The sequence below is a fragment of the Leptidea sinapis genome, chromosome 31, assembly GCF_905404315.1.
Source record: "Leptidea sinapis chromosome 31, ilLepSina1.1, whole genome shotgun sequence".
Classification (NCBI taxonomy): domain Eukaryota; kingdom Metazoa; phylum Arthropoda; class Insecta; order Lepidoptera; family Pieridae; genus Leptidea; species Leptidea sinapis.
The window spans coordinates 7546610-7564331 of NC_066295.1; the positions used below are offsets into that span (position 1 = coordinate 7546610).

At 37.1% G+C, this 17722-nt stretch overlaps 1 protein-coding gene across 2 annotated transcripts in view; it reads left to right on the forward strand.

The window, feature by feature from the left end:
• The window catches only part of LOC126974067 (alpha-actinin, sarcomeric), an 83118-nt gene extending 67611 nt beyond the window's left edge, over positions 1-15507 (forward strand). For both annotated transcript variants that reach the window (XM_050821456.1, XM_050821455.1), the window contains exons 11-20: positions 353-538; positions 3889-4015; positions 4604-4699; positions 4901-5089; positions 6229-6356; positions 7724-7902; positions 9347-9469; positions 11101-11207; positions 12943-13109; positions 14664-15507. In XM_050821456.1, the coding sequence (XP_050677413.1) occupies positions 353-538; positions 3889-4015; positions 4604-4699; positions 4901-5089; positions 6229-6356; positions 7724-7902; positions 9347-9469; positions 11101-11207; positions 12943-13101 (1294 nt within the window). In that variant the 3' untranslated portion in view covers positions 13102-13109; positions 14664-15507. The remainder of the gene's footprint in view (positions 1-352; positions 539-3888; positions 4016-4603; positions 4700-4900; positions 5090-6228; positions 6357-7723; positions 7903-9346; positions 9470-11100; positions 11208-12942; positions 13110-14663) is intronic.
• Positions 15508-17722: the final 2215 nt, after the last annotated feature.

The following is a 17722-nucleotide window of genomic DNA, read 5'->3' on the forward strand; positions in this document are numbered from 1 at the left end:
CAGCAAACGTTGTGTTGCCGATATTAAAATTGCGATACAAAAGTAACTGTTGATCGTAGATGGGTGAAAATTTGAAGTTGTATGTATTTTTTAGTGCTGACTCATAATCTAACAAAATTTAAAAAAAAATTTGGACCACCCTTAACATTTAGGGGGGTGAAAAATAGATGTTGTCCGATTATCAAACCTACCCGATATGCACTCAAAATTTCACGAGAATCGGTCAAGCCGTTTCGCAGGAGTTCAATGTTTAACACCATGACACGAAATTTTATATATTAGATTATTTATATTTGGTATTTTTTGTGCTTAATTTCAGAGTGTCCCTAAAATATGCCTTTAATCGTTTCAGTACTCTGGAGTACCACGAGGTGGCGAGTGTGAACGCACGTTGCCAGCGCATCTGCTCGCAGTGGGACCGCCTGGGTGCTCTCACCCAGAGGCGCCGCGCGGCCCTCGACGACGCTGAACGCCTGCTGGAGCAGATCGACCTGCTGCATCTGGAGTTCGCCAAGCGAGCTGCGCCCTTCAACAACTGGTACGTCTGTGTAACATGTAACACTAACGAAGTGGAGTCGGTCTAGCCAGCAGGCCCGACCCGGCCAGACCATACCAGTCCAGACTCCTACACTGCAACTAGACAGGAGCGGACGAACCAGTCAGAATCCAGAGCCAGTACTGTGTGAATTGTCTGGAGTCTGGAGTAGACGACCTCCACTTACCAGTAGGAGGCTCCTTTGCACAGAATACCGGCTAGATTATGGGTACCACAACGGTGCCTATTTCTGCCGTGAAGCAGCAATATGTAAACATTACTGTGTTTCGGTCTGAAGGGCGCCGTAACTAATGAAATTACTGGGCAAATGAGACTGAACATTTTATGTCTCAATGAGACGAGCGCAGTTATTATACTGACGTTCATAATTTTTGAATTTTTCCAGAATCTTGAGTGGCACTGCATTGTAAACGTTCGAACGTTCTGCTCGTCTCGTCCCTTTGTAGCCTTATATCAGAATTTCAATGGGAGGCTCCTTTGCACAGGATGCCGGCTAGATTATGGGTAACACAACGGTGCCTATTTCTGCCGTGAAGCAATGTGTAAGCATAACTGTGTTTCGGTCTGAAGGGTGACGTGGCTAGTGAAATTACTGGGCAAATGAGACTTAAAATCTAATGTCTCAAGGTGACAAGCGCAGTTGTAGCGCACCTCAGAATTTTTGGGGTTTTCAAGAATCCTGAGCGGCACTGCATTGTAATGGGCAGTGCGTATCAATTACCACCAGCTAAATGTCCTGCTCGTCTCGTCCCTTAGTTTAATAAAAAAAAAGACGAAAAACAAACCTGTTTAGTTGTTGTCAAAGCAGTTCAGACTTGTTTCCCCTCCCCGGAGCTAGCACTAGTTCCAGTGTAGGAGGGGATACGGCCCGTCAATGTTTGTTTTGATCAGCCCCGACCAGACCTAGACCATCTGGTCGGGAGAAATTTAACGGTGGTATAACAAGAAGTAATATAAACATAGCTTAGACCCGTGTTTTGTTAAACGGTAACATAACAATAACGAAGTTACGTAAAACTAAGCTGACTGCGATAGTTAAGTTTTGTATTGGGCTGTCTTAGCTTAAGCACATCATAATTTCAGCTGTTAAATGACGATAAAAACGACATCAAAGATTATACTAAGCTGACATTCAGCTAAATTTTTTGTAAGCTAAGTCTGAGCACAGTCTAAATACATTCTATAGATCTTAACTTTTTTTTTATGGAATACGAGGACAAACGAGCGTACAGGTCACCTGGTGTTAAGTGATCACCGCCGCCCACATTCTCTTGCAACACCAGAGGAATCACAGGAGCGTTGCCGGCGTTTAAGGAAGGTGTAACGGCTTTTTGAAGGTACCCATGTCGTATCGTCCTGGAAACACCGCACAAGGAAGCTCATTCGACAGCTTTATAGTATGTGGAAGAAAGCTCCTTGAAAACCGCACTGTGGAGGATCGCCACACATCCAGATGGTGGGGATTAGGGCTTCCAATCCCGCGGCCTGTATTCAATCTCGGCATTCGCGGGACTACAAATTTTCAATCCCGCGGGATCTCGGTATTTGCGGGATCCCGCATATTGAAAATTTGCACATTGTAAAACAATGAATTTATCAACTCCACATTTATTTACGTACATATTACTATTAAAATGAGATCAATCAAATTATACAGTTTTTTCACAAAAAAAAAACAATAACAAATTCTGAATAAAAAGCAAAACAAAACAAATCGTTTTCAAAAAATGCGCAAAGCAAAATTAAGAAAAAAAAACAAAATAAACACATTTTAAACTGATAAATTATTACTTAATTATTAAGTTTGTCAGCTTTTAATCTTAACTGAAATTGTTTGCGAAGGAAACACAACATGTCCAAACTGACGTCTGCCAAACTATTGCGTATTTTAGACGCAATATAGCCTGCAGCAGAAAATGCCCTTTCTGATTCCACACTTGTGGGCGTTATTCCTTTTAAGGGTTTGTACGTGAATGAAAGATTTATGGTTCAGGATGTATCAATAAACTTCACGAAAATACGAAACAGTTAAAAACTTGAGTTATTAAGAATAATATTTCACGCACATTATCCTATTTTGCATCGCATGCACGCTTTCTTTCAGTCCCGCAATTCCCGCGCCCGTAATTCCGCATTTCGCGGGATTGTAAAATGGCGCGGGATCCCGCAATACCGAGATCTCGGATTGGAAGCCCTAGTGGGGATGATATCCTAATTTGTGGCGTGTCGTGCGAAGGTGGAATTCGGCGGCAGGAATCAGGTTTAACAGCTCTTCGGAACACTCACAGCTTCAATCTAATCGCGCTCGTCCTGTAGCTTCACCACGGCTCGAAGTTTCATTGGTTTGATACACGTCGTGATATTTTCGTGCTATCACTGCTTTGTTTTTGAAGTTTGCATTGCTACGTTTTGACTTCTGTTGTTGATACTTCTATAGTTTCTGTTGTTCTGTGTCGCTTTTCATAGTTCTACCAGAAAAATAAAAAACATTTTTTGATGTTGAATTAACAATCAACATCACAACACAACACCTATGCATTAATCTATAACACTGACAAAATAAATCGTTTTTATGTATTCGTAATAATATAGGAAGAAGTTGAACGAAGGGTGAATATAAGCTGGAAAAAATTCTGGAGCTTAAAAGAAATTTTAAAAGGGTCATTCCCTCTGCATCTCAAAAAGATTGTTATGGACACCTGCATTCAACCGACTCTCACATTCGGCTGTCAAACGTGGACATACAATACAAAAATAAAAACAAAACTAGCGACCTGCCAGTAAGCGATGGAAAGGAGTCTGTTGAAAATCAGAAAAATTCAAAAGATTAGAAGTGACAGCATTAGGAAAAGGACAAATTTGATAGATCCTCTTGAGTACGCTGTAACGCAAAAGTGGCGCTGGGCAGGTTATGTGGCGAGATTCATGGACAAAAGATGGACAGTAGAAACGACAATTTGGGAAGGACCATCTGGCAAAAGAAAAAGAGGCCGCCCAAGACACAGATGGGTGGATGACATAATAAAAATAGCGGGAAAAATGGAGAGGAAAAGCACAGAGGAGGTATACATGGAATAAGCTGGAGGAGGCATATACACGCAGTAATAACGAAACTTTTATATTATACGCGTAGTGTTAAGATTATATTATTATGTATTTGAACGTTGTTGGATTTAATTAAAGGCTTATTATTATTATTACTATTAATAATAATATCCTAGTGATGCTTGTTTTGCAGACCGTACCAAAGTGACGATGTGACGTCATCGACGTCAGGTCTAGCTATAATGTAACTGGGTTGTAGATGGTTTTAATTGTCTTTAATGTTGCAGGTTGGATGGCACCCGAGAGGATCTCGTAGACATGTTCATTGTGCACACCATCGAAGAGATCTCCGGTCTCATGGATGCCCACGCTCGCTTCAAGGCCACCCTTGGTGAAGCCGACAAGGAATACCAGGTCAATATCATAACTTTCTCTTTTGTTACACAACAACTTATCTAAATTTTGTGTGTTTTCTTGAGTGTAAATAATTGCGCCAATATTTGTCTTTAATCAAACACGTGTCGGATTGATTAAAATCTGAAAATATAGATTTTTTTTAAATGTCTTCTGTAAAATTTATTAGTCACTGCAAAATATCTACACCAAAAATCATATTTAAAATAGTTAGGAGCTAATTCCATGCGTGGCTGACAGCTTATGACACTCAAATTTGATTATGTCAATCAAAAACGTTTCACAATAGATTCGCTTTCCCTTTCTATCTCCCTGTATCTCCGCTAGAGTCCAAACGATTATGAACGTTTAGATCATAGACTGTACGCAGAATGGAAATATGTACTTTATATTAAAGGAATTATTTTTCAAAGAGTGCAAAACTGGCAGTGTCCTTGAGAATGACTTCTCTATTGTGTATATAAAATACTTATTAAACTTACAAAACCCTTTATACGGTTAGATCTAAGAAAGGTCATTAATTGGTTGATTGAATGGAAAATAGTTTATTACTTATAATAATTTTTAATTGTTTATGTTTTCTTCCAGGCAATAGTCAACTTAGTACACCAAGTGGAGTCTATTGTAAAACAACACCAAATTCCTGGAGGCTTAGAGAACCCCTACACAACTCTAACTGCACACGTAAGTATTCTAGAACATTCTATGGAGCTCATTTCGTCATTTACATAAAATTTCTGACTATTCTCTAAGAAAATGTGCCTTCCGAATGAGCTGTATGAAAAAACGACATATTTCAAGTGTGATGTTATTTAACTATGAAATAAATTAGTTTTGGTTTGGTTTTGTTAACAAACATACTTAAACAATATTGTTAACGTACAGGAATTGAACCGCAAATGGTCGGACGTGCGGCAATTAGTGCCGCAGCGTGACGGCACACTCGCGGCAGAACTCCGCAAGCAGCAGAACAACGAGAATCTGCGGCGGCAGTTCGCGGAGAAGGCCAACGCTGTTGGACCTTGGATCGAAAGGCAGATGGACGCTGTCACAGCTATCGGCATGGGCTTGCAGGTTGGTGTCAATATAGATCTTAGAGGAGGAGGCATGACCCATGTTATTACGAGTTATTGTGATGGTACAGTAAGGGTATTGGTGAAATGGGAATTAATTATTTGTTTCAAACACACTATCCTTATTGCACAAGATATATTTTTTAATGAAAATAAGGGACGAGACAAGCAGGACGTTACAATGCAGTGCCGCTCAGGATTCTTGAAGAACCCCAAAAATATATATATGTTAGTTAAAATAACTTTAATTTATGTTAGTATAGACTTCTATAACAATAATTAAAACTAAAGGCTCTTATTCATTATACTCTCTTCTCTTTCTTATATTTAGCCGGTACGCTCAGAAGAATCACTCTCCCGTTTTAAATCGAGTAAAGTAGTAGGAAATCCCCTCTAATATAAAATAATGTACATAAGGGTCAAATTTCGAATATTTGGGTAAAAATTCAAAAGTTGTAATAACTTCGATATCTGTTATAAAAATAATATTATTAAAGATTGGTAGTGCTAGTATAATGATAAGAATTCACAGAGTCCTGAAAACATGAGTTTTGTTTGGGTTTGTTGTGTGGGAAAGAATGCAAAGGAAAAAAGCTGTGTTAATTATAAGATGGAGACAGATTTAATTGATTTTAGGGTTCGCTGTATAGGATCGTGTTTCTCTGCCAAATAAATTTATCATCGATTTGACTGTAATCTGTGATTCAGTGGAAATTGGCCTAATGTCGGTGAATTTATGCCTAAACACGAACACCGGGGGTACCATTACCACATTATCATGTACACATATCAAATTAAAATGTTTGTCACAAAGATTTTAAAAATAATAATTAACAAATTTATCGTATGGATTCACTTTACATATATTGTAACTAAAATGATTTGTAAAACGACGAAGCTGTATATGTTGATTTAAAAGAGTGGCAATGAGTTTCTTGCCACTTCATCTAATAAACTTCATAAAAGCTCAACCCTTTTCGTAGTGGCGGTCAATGTATAAAGAAAAGAAAACTTCTAACATTCATAAGTAACATTTCCTTGGCCTACATGAATAAAGTGATGTTTTTATTTGATTGATTAAAGAACAATCTTCAATCCAGTTTGATTTACTCAATACGAGTACATTAATATTTATTACAGGGCTCGCTAGAAGACCAGCTTCATCGTCTGAAGGAGTACGAGGCAGGCGTGTACGCGTACAAACCACATATCGAAGAGCTGGAGCGTATTCACCAGGCTGTGCAAGAGGGCATGATCTTCGAGAACAGGTCAGTAGACTATAGTCATCCTATCTCACCATAGACTATAGTCATCCTACCTCACCATAGACTATAGTCCATAGGTGTTCTATTATAAAGAGTTAGTTTGACGAGGGCAGTGCGATCACAGCTTTTTTTCCGTAATATTTTTATAAGAATTTGTTTATTTAACATTATCCCTTTTTTGTTTATAATTCTCAACGCATCGTTATGGGGTTTCACTGTTAGGCTAATCAACAAGGTTAAAAAGGGGTGAAATCTAGATTAAGCTCCTAAAAGTATTCGATGGCTCATTCGATTTATTATCGAGAGTTATTATTAGCATGTAGAGACACATAATGCGGGTGAGGAAAGTACAAAAAGAACGCAGGGAAGACATAAGGAAGAAAACACAGCAAATCGAAAGCGAAACGTTGCGAGCCCCCCGCGTCGCTCTTGTTAAAGTTTTGTAAATAAACATAACCGGCGCATCTCTCATTCGCTCTCCAGCCAGCTAATACAACTATCTCGCTCACGCCTGGCGTGACACGCCCTTCGGTTCGTCACATATTCGGTTTACATTCGCTTTTCTATGTAACTAGATTCAAACGATAGATAGACGTACTATACATAACAAAATAAAAACGCTGTCTGTTTGACAATAGCTTGAATGTCAGAAGTACTCGCTGAGCGACCCCTAACTGTTATTTTCTACTAAAGTGTCCATTATCGCCCGTCGCGTGTACACCAAGCTAAAGCGACAAAACTCTCGGAACTAAAGTGGCTTCCAGCTGCTCCCTAATTCATTCCTAGTTTTAATCTTTATTCGCTTCTCGATCATCGCGACCAGTGGGTGAAAAATGCCTTAAATATATATAATACTATACCTCTTATATGTTAGATATAATCTCTCATATGTTAAACGATATCTTTCATATGTTATACGATATCTCTCATCTGTTAGACGATATCTCTCATATGTTAGAGGATATCTCTTATATGTAAAACGATATTTCTTATATGTAAGACGATATCTCTTATATGTAAGACGATATCTCTTATATGTGAGACGATATCTCTTATATGTGAGACGATATCTCTTATATGTGAGACGATATCTCTTATATGTAAGACGATATCTCTTATATGTGAGACGATATCTCTTATATGTGAGACGATATCTCTTATATGTGAGACGATATCTCTTATATGTAAGACGATATCTCTAATATGTTAGGCGATATTTCTTATGTGTAAGACGATATCTCTTATATGTGAGACGATATCTCTTATATTATGTAAGACGATATCTCTAATATGTTAGGCGATATCTCTTATATGTTAGATATTATCTCCCAGTATAAATTGTTTATTAAGATTTTGATAATATTATTTAGATATTCGCAATACACAATGGAGACCCTGCGCGTTGGATGGGAACAGCTACTGACGTCAATTAACAGAACAATCAACGAGGTGGAGAACCAAATCCTCACCAGAGACTCCAAGGGTATCACTCAGGAGCAACTTACAGAGTTCAGAGCCTCGTTCAACCACTTTGACAAGAACCGTACAGGTATTATTTACTATAAAGTATACATTATTCATCTTTGTTTACATTTGTCACTAAACTCTATATCGGGTTAAGAAAGTTATGCCATGAAGTAATTATCTTATTTTATTCAGATAAAAAATAGTATTAGATCATTTGTGCTTGTAGATAGACAGTAACTCTTACACGAACACAGTGACATACAAAGCGAGAGTGTAAGACGTAGCTTGTCACGAACACTTACGGCCGTTCCCAGTATACTTTCTACAGATAGAGATATATTACTACCTTCTACTGTCAGTAATTAGCTGTCAATAACTGAAGCTGTCTCGATATACCCGATAAGTCATTCTTATCGCCTTACAATGGGACGCATGAATTGCAATTTCCATACAAACTTCTATCACCTGTAAGCTATACGTTGTCCAATTGACAGACAGCGTGTACGGATAAGGCGAGTTACCGTCGATAAGTCTATTGGGACAGAAAAGTCAACGATATTTACAATTTTTATCTCAAGTAAGAGATAGACTGAATATTGGAAACGGTCGTTAGTGTGCTTATTACTTTAGTAATAAACACTTTTATCATTTAACCATTTACCAATGGGAGGCTCCTTTGCACAGGATGCCGGCTAGATTATGGGTATCAACAGCGCCTATTTCTGCCGTGAAGCAGTAATGTGTTAACATTACTGTGTTTCTGTCTAAAGGGCGCCGTAGCTAGTGAAATTACTGGGCAAACGAGGCTTGACATCTTGTCTCAAGTTGACGAGCGCAGCTGTAGTGCCGCTCAGAATTTTTTGGTTTTTTAAGAATACTGAGCGGCACTGCATTGTAATGGGCAGGGCGCATCAATTACCATCAGCTGAACGTCCTGCTCGTCTCGTCCCTTATTATCTTAAAAAAACTGGCCTGTTTTCATCGGTTGTCTAACAGCAAGGGGCTCTATGTAGATGTATAAATTATCTAACATAAGTATAAATAATTTGGTTGGTCAACACAATTATTCTATGTATGTTTGTAATTAATCAACTCAAAAACTATTCGACTGAATTTAAAAATTATTTTATCTGCCGTGAAGTAGTAATGTGTAAGCACTATTGTGTTTCGGTCTGAAGGGCGCCGTAGCTAGTGAAATTACTGGGCAAATGAGATTTGACAACTTATATCTCAAGTTGACGAGAGCAATTATTGCAGTGCCGCTCAGAATTTTTGGGTTTTTCAAGAATCCCGAGCGGCACTGCATTGAAATATGGCGTGTCAATTACCACCAGCTGAACGTCCTGCTCGTATCGTCCCTTATTGCCATAAAAAAAAAAAAAAATTCGTTATGAACATCGAATGTTCGCTCGCTTCATTTAACACTTTACTTCTTAAACTATTAAATTCAGCTTGTATATATTTTAGGCTATGGTGATGATTTGCTCCTGGTGATGGATGGTGATGCAATTTATTGAATTTTACAGGACGACTGTTGCCAGAAGAGCTCAAGTCATGCTTAGTATCAGTGGGATACAGCATCGGAAAGGACAGGCAAGGGGAGCTTGACTTCCAACGTATTCTGGCTGTGGTAGACCCCAACAACACTGGTATGTATGAGTACCACATATTATTCAAGCTCAAATATTTTTATTCATAATAGAATATATATTTTGTTTAATCATATTTATTACAACTTCAACTAAAGAAATGCATATTTTATTATAGATAATTTCATATTAGAAATCTTTTATATTCATTGCGAAATTTGTAATAGTTCAGTCGTTATAATAATAGGCCAGTTACATCTATCAAAATTAATTTATGAAAGTATGTTATTTACAGAGTTTTTACCATAAGAAATACGAATTCAATATTTCATCATCATCAGCGGGGAGACGTCCATTGCTGGACAAAGGCCTCCCCCAATGATCTCCACGACGATCGGTTCTGCGCTGCCCTCATCCAACGTATTCCGGCGATCTTGACCAGATCGTTGGTCCATCATGTGGGGGGCCCAACTTATCAATAATTATTTGTTATAAAAACATGAGAATTATTTATATTTTAAAAATTAAAATCATAGATTTATTATCTGTATGTCACGTGACCGCAAACTCCGACCACCATTTTGTGAAGTCACTATAGCAGCAACAATTTGTTTCTAGCAAGACACCAACGATACGCATTTATTAAAAGACGTTTTTAGTTTTTATAAAACTCAATAAGTATTGCACTTGACATTTGACGTTTCTTTGTTTATGTTATTATGACGTCATGATCATGGCGAATCCCTTTTTGGCGCGACTATTTATCGTTTAAATAAAAAAAAAAAAGAATTAAAAGTACCAGTTGGCTATCGCTATAATGGGTATGTTCCGATATGCTCTGCGACCACTATACAGTGTGACGTCAATTTAGTATACTGTGAAGCCGTTCCTTTATAGCCAGTTATATTGGTTACTATTTAAAACGGAACGCAATCCCGTATATGTGAGCCGAATTTTTTGACGCAGCATTCAAATGAGTGTATTAAAGTTTTCTAGTTCATTAAAAAAAAACTATTGTTGGAGTACTGTCAAATTAAAAAAGATTAAACTGTAGGTATTGTTTATAAAACGTTAGGCACTCGAGTGGTTTGACTGATCACGTGATCAAAATACTGCGAGTATCTTACCTCGAAAACGCCAGTGCTCACAGTAGAATATGGCGGCCATTTATGACGTCATATATTGCCTTGGGTACTGCGGCAGTATACTGCCAGTTCATAACTACTAAGCTAGAGGTCCCGGGTTCGAATCCCGGTAGGTGCAAGTATTTATATGGTGAATATAGATGTTTGTTTCCGAGTCATGGATGTTTAAATGTATTTATGTATGTTTATTTGAATTTATATATGTTTAAGTAAGTATATTGTATTAAATATATCATTGTCTTGTAACCCATAACACAGGCTATATATGCTTAACTTGGGGCAAGATAATTTGTGTAAAAAATGTGTCAATATTATTATTATTATTATAACGGAACGTATTTTTCTACAGTGATAGCACTGTGCAGTTCTTGCAGTGCATATCGGAACATACCCAATGTCTCAACTCTCAGCAGAACCGTGCGTCAAAAATGTATCTTATAGAATTATTCATGCAGAATCGAAATAAAAACTATTGTTATTTGCAATGAATGTGCCAGTTTGTCAATAGTTGAATTATTTTATTTATCTAACAATTTGTTATATCAGGTTATGTGTCATTCGATGCGTTCTTGGACTTCATGACTCGGGAATCAACAGACACAGACACAGCGGAACAAGTTATCGACAGCTTCAGGATTCTTGCTGGAGACAAGGTAAGTGAACTACTATTCAGTTTTAAGTTTATTTTTGGAACGAAGTTCCTTACGGCAGGCTTGGAGGAGAAAGGGATTTTGCTGCGGGACCGAACTGAAAAAAATGTGATAGTAAAACCATAATTTTGTAATTATTTCTATTTCTATGTAATTTTATGTTGTCAAACAAAAATAAAGAGACATATTTTGTTATTTTAATTGATAATTTGGATTACGATTTTTTTTTTATTTTACGTAATTTATTATTTCTTAAAATACTGAATTTCCTAAATACTTTCCTGTACTTAAATAAAAACTAATCTGCAAAATTTAAGAGAAAAATCAAGAAAACGTACATAAAATTGAACACGATTTTTTTTATAAATTGTGTCGATTCTACACTAGCCGAAGGAACTTCGTTCCTACCTGGTGTCCAACGACACCACATCTTTTTTTAAACATTTTATTTAAATCATTTATAAAAAGCGCAAAGATGGCGTTGGAAATTGTATTACTCAGAAATGAATTGATGTGTGAAAATCAAGATTATAAGCGCCTAAACAATAATCATAGCAAAGTGTATATTTAACTGTTAAATTTGGACTGTGCTTTCCCGGGGCATAAAATTCAAATTCAAATTCAAAATAGGATTTATAATCACTTATTGAACGTCAAAATCTACTACCCATTCAAAAGAGACTGCCTCAGACCTGAGAAGAATGGGCGCAAGAAACTCAGCGGGCTTTTTTTTTTATATAAAATATGGATTACAATGTAATATCGTACAATAAACATTAATAATTAAAGAGACTGAGGGTGTTCGCTTTAATCCCAGTCCGTGGTGTTATTAAGAAAATCGTTTATGCTATAATAACGTTTTCCACACAAACGTTTTTTAACATTCTTTTAAATTTCGTAACACATTTGTTTTGTACATTTTCTGGGATCATATTGTAGAAGCATATACATCGCCCAACAAAAGACTTACTAACTCGACCCAACCGAGTAGTAGGCATAACAAGTTTATGTTTGTTCCTCGTGTTAACATTATGAATGTCACAGTTTCTAGAAAATTCCTCAATGTGCTTATGAACATACAAAACATTATCAAAAATGTATTGAAAAGTCAAAATGTTTATTTCTTTAAATTAATAAATAAAAAAGAATAGGGAAATCCTAGGTCCAAGGGTTGTCATAAGTAGAGGCCAGTGGGGACCTTTGCACAGGATGCTAGATTATGGGTACCACAACGGCGCCTTTTTCTGCCGTGAAGCTGTTATGTGGAAGCATTATTGTGTTTCGATCTGAAATTACTGGGCAAATGAGACTTGTCATCTTGAGACGACGAGTGCAATTGATGTGTCACTGAGAATTTTTGGGTTTTTCAAGAATCCTGAGCGGCAGTGCATTTTAATGGGCAGGGCGTATCAATTAAGATTCCCTGCTCGTCTCTTATTGTCATAAAAAAAAATACTACAAATTTTTTGGTATTTATTTCATCAACATCACCGCTAGTGGGCAAGTCAAACACGTATTCGAATGTATTTTTTATATTCATATATTTAAGAATTAGTTTTGAATGATAAGTATATAGTGATTATTATTTTTTGAAACAAATCTTATGACTATAGAAAATTAAAACTATCATACCGTGGAAGCGTACCAAGAATACTGGCAGCATTTCCGCGTTGGATGGCTAGGCTGATCCGTTGAACGAAATTGCTGAAGAATTAAGAATTTGTTTTTTTTTTTGCAGCCATATATAACCGCAGAGGAGTTACGTCGTGAGCTGCCTCCCGACCAGGCGGAGTACTGCGTGTCCAGGATGCCTCCCTACCGCGGGGTGGGAGCTCCTCCCGGAGCACTCGACTACATGTCGTTCTCTACCGCTCTCTACGGAGAGACCGACCTCTAACTACCTATGTATGTATTCAAAACAGGATTTTAAATCACTTATTGAACTTCATAGGCTATCAACCATTCGAAAATTTATGCCACAGACATGGCAAGGCATGGAGGCATTTATTTTCTCAAAATGGATCCTTTAGAATTCTTTTTAATGTCATTTCTAATATAATAGACACTACTGCCGCTTCGGAAACAAATGGCGCTCTGAAAGAGAAGAAGCGACGCAAGAAATTCTCCCAGCTCTTTTTAATCAAATATACAATATTGAGAAGAACAGGCGCTTGAAACTCAGCGGGTTTCTCTTTTTTTAAATGAAATTTCCTGAGATAATTTTATACGTCCAGAGAGAGAACTTCTCGCTGCTAGACTATCAATAAAAACAGGCCAGGTTTATTACTCTAGTGTGCGTGACAAACTACGTCTTACACTTGCGATTTGTATGTAACTTTGTGTTAGTGTGCGTGTATTACGTGCGTAATGCACGTAAACGGAAGTTAGCTCAAATTAGGGGTTAACTGTCAACGTCAATTTGTTTTGATGTTTTCACAGCTGTAGCTTGGCGTATAAATGATCTAAGGAAATATCGTCACAATAGCTCATCTCATTAAATACCTCATTACTAGAAATCCTATTATATTTATAGGTACATTCGTGTATTTCTCGCTCGCTTTTTAGCATCAAGTTAGTACGGTTAGCAAGAAATTAATCAATATAATTAATTTGCATAAAATATGTAACAAAAACGACATAATAAAGTATGCAAAAAGTTACTCTTTATAATTTCTAGTGAATCTTTTTCTCACATTGTACTAGAGCACGCCAGGTGCAAGTTAACTGTGACGTCACCCGGCCGGTAGGGTAGGTACTAGGTACTGTAGACAAAAAAAAATTTATGAAAATGGGACTTTTAAGTAGATCAATAATTATCGTCGATAATTCTAAGGTTAACGTATTAAGTGACAAGAACTGTCCTAATTTTTTTTAAATAAATAGCAACATTTTTAATATAATGTCATTTACATAATTATTTGGTCCCTTATCTTTTCTTTGCCCTATCTTTCAACTGGTTTTAGACCATATTTTTCCAATAATTATTAGGGTTTAGAAAGTTGTGCAGTAATATAATTATCATATTAATAATATATTTAAGTGACATCCTTCACTTCATGGATTAAATATACAAATTTAATTTGTACAAAAATTTATGAACGATACGGGAAACTCGAAACCGCGCCTCTCGGTTTCCGTGCGAGCGCTCTTACCAAGTGAGCCAACTGTTCGAGTGACTCTCAGTTGATAAGCTGCTCAACTCCAATAAATAATTATTAGGAAATTGACTTGAAACTCTCTCTCTCTCCCTCTCCCTCTTTCAAATCTAAACAATTTGTTATTTTTAAGTTATATCCCTCACTTCAATATACAAATTTAATCTCCCGAGAGGTGCGGTTTGCGTCCTACATCGTCCATAAAATTTGGTACGACTGAATGATTGATTCGCGATTCTGTTTCTGTCCCACATTGATTGTTATTTCAATTAAAAATATGAACAAAATAAGTTTAAAATTACAGGTCGTAAAATGGTCAACAAATATCAAGTTATATTCGACAAAGAAGAGACGACCTATGAAGAAGTGTTATCTGCAGATAGCCGTTGTATGGAATATGAATTATCATATACACAGATTTAATTTATTAATATAGAAGTATATATAACTTCCCTTGTATTGATCATATCTACGCCCTACCTATGGTCAATTCAAGTGAATAAAATTTTAATAACTTATTACCTTCATCATTTTTTAGTTATACATGTGCAATGTTCAAACCAAAAATTTCATCTTTTTTAAATTGTACTGGGAACTGTGAAGTTTTGGCTCAAATCAGACAAATCGTTTTGTAAAACTTATTTATACTAGAGTTAGGTATTTTTATCTTTTATACGAAATCAGGGAAGTCACAAAATGTTATTTATAAGTTATAAATGGTGCTAAATAAGGCTTCACTGCTATCTGTCACCGAAGAAAGACTTGTCTATGAGGGTTTCTTTTATATTTATAGGTGAACATTATTTATATACCTACCAATATATAATAACTGCCATTTGTAATTTGTTTCGATGGTAGGCTACTCATAGAGTCATCAAATAGTAAACTGCGAGGATATATAACAAATATATTGCCAAACCTTGCCTCCATTTATTTATTGTCATTGTAATACTATCGTTTGTGTGAGTATTTTTGGTTGAGTACTCAAAATAAATGATCTGCCATATTTAAGTCTATTAATAATGACTGTGTTGTTAATTCAACCGTTTATATTATTATGAAGAGGAAGCGGAACGTAGATTAAGAATTATGTGCCCAAAAAGTATACTAACTCGAATGTACAGCTAAATTAAAGAGCTCTTAAAACACTTAAGTTTTTTATTTATTTTTTCTACACCTCTACTTTTACCTGTCATTTATACAGCCACGGTCACTAGTATAAGTCTTTGAAAAAGTCTATATTCTATGGCCTAAAATAGCATTTTTACCGTACTATATAATATATATAATGTCGCCGTACGTAATGTCGCTAAAAAAGAACAGTCTTTTTGGTGCCACAGACAACTAAATCTAGGTTAGGTATAGTAGGTATATAGAAGTATTAGATAATATGTATTATATTACATACTTACATAATATTTCCATGTTTAAATCATAAGACAAAATATTTTAATGTCAACTTAATTCAATAAAACAAATCTTATAACTATATTTACAATACTATGACTACATAAAATTAAAACAATCATTACGTGGAAGCGTACCAACAATACTGGCAGCATTTCCGCGTTGAATACTTTGTACATTCTCCGCGCCTCTGGGCCCCACGGGCCAAGTGTCTCGTCACCAAACGGCACAAAGACGTATGACTCACTGAGAGTTGAGACCGACATATTTGCGACGCTTGCTGTCTTCGCCAGTTAAAGCAGCATCCCCAGCACCAACTGACGTAACTTGGACATGAGAAGGAGCCAGAGTATCGACGCAAGTCGCATCCCACACCAGCGCCCTTCCCCGTGCCCAAGCCACCAGCGTCATTCCATCAGGACGCTTGCCATAGCAGCGGGATACCATTTGGCTCTAAAACAGCTGGTATATTAAGAGCGGCTAATGCTCTGCGGATGCCTTCATTAATGCTGGCGTGACGACTGATACGGCCTGCAGATTTTAGGCAGGATAACCTGTGACGACCAAGAGCATCTACCTGAACGTCACATCTACATTGATTCATTCAGTTTACCCAGCCGGAGTGATACGCGTATTGACAGTGTCATCATATTGTCAAGTAGCGTTCCAATTGGCGCAGAAGGTAAGGCTTGTAACCTAAAGCCCGACTCATTTTGTGTCCCGGCCAAAAGACTAGTACGCTCTGTTCTGTCAGTAGATGTGATCAAAAGATCATCAAAGGTTTATTACAAAGAATTGCGTCCCATATTTTTGACACGCCAAGTATTGTTAGCTTCGTTCAAATACGCAATCTCGGAGATACCTGGTTAAGTTCACATTTCCCGCGTTGGCTGTCTAGGTGTACCTTTGCATTACCATACGTAAGTAGGTATGTACAATATAGATTTCCCTCCAATTTAACCGGCAAGTCGAAAACATTTTTGAAAGGTTTTTGTTTCATTTAAAATTAATTATGTATGCGTAGAGAAAATATTGTATGCATGCTCGTGGCGCCATTGTAATGTTCGCCTGCGGCTCACATCGCAACCAACACCACTCACGTTTTTTTGCCCTTTGTTAACAACTGTTGCATAAAATGCTATTTAAACCTCTAATAGCTACTTACCAAAACGCTTACTTCAGGGGATTTCTACATAAAAATGGTTTTGCGACTCGATTCGGCCCGAAAAGTAAAACATTCCGACGAGCGACAGGCGACAGCCTGCAGTAGGTACTGTCAGCGGTTGCCAGTGGTCACCGGCCTCGGCGAGTCTAGACTACGTTCGCCCGCTGACGAGATATCTTAACAAAATACAGTTATATTATTTATAATTTTATTAACTATATTTAAACTAAGCTTACCGGCATTTACTTTTATGATTAAGTTATCAAATTGTTTTCTCTAAAAGTGAAGTTGTCAATTCTTATGAGAAATAAATTCTTTAACCGTAATATATAGTTATATAAAACCTATACCAGGCTTGCCACACTCCCCGTGTAGGTTTCGAAATCGTAAGTATGTACGGCGGCATCTACAGAGTAGACCAGTCAGTAGGGACTCACGAGCGAGCAGTGAAGCACGCGCGAGCTTAGGTACAGTTTTAGGTAAAGAAGTCAACCCTAACGTCGTCAGAAGAGGCAAGAGTCACGCGATAAAAAAGAGGCGACGTCTAGGTGAATAAAAATGTAGATTAGTAGCGCTGTGCGATCTGAATTACACCTTATTGTATGACTGCAAGGGTCCCTATTTATTTTATTGATTTTGCGGAGTGAGACTTCCGTACTTGTACTATGATATATGCTTTCCCCAATAAATACTAGCCCCCTTATTCATAATAGTCTGCTAAGCATTGGTAATTCTCACTCTGTCTTCTTCTATTGACCTAAGTCAGAATGAGAAAAAACACTCCTAAGCGG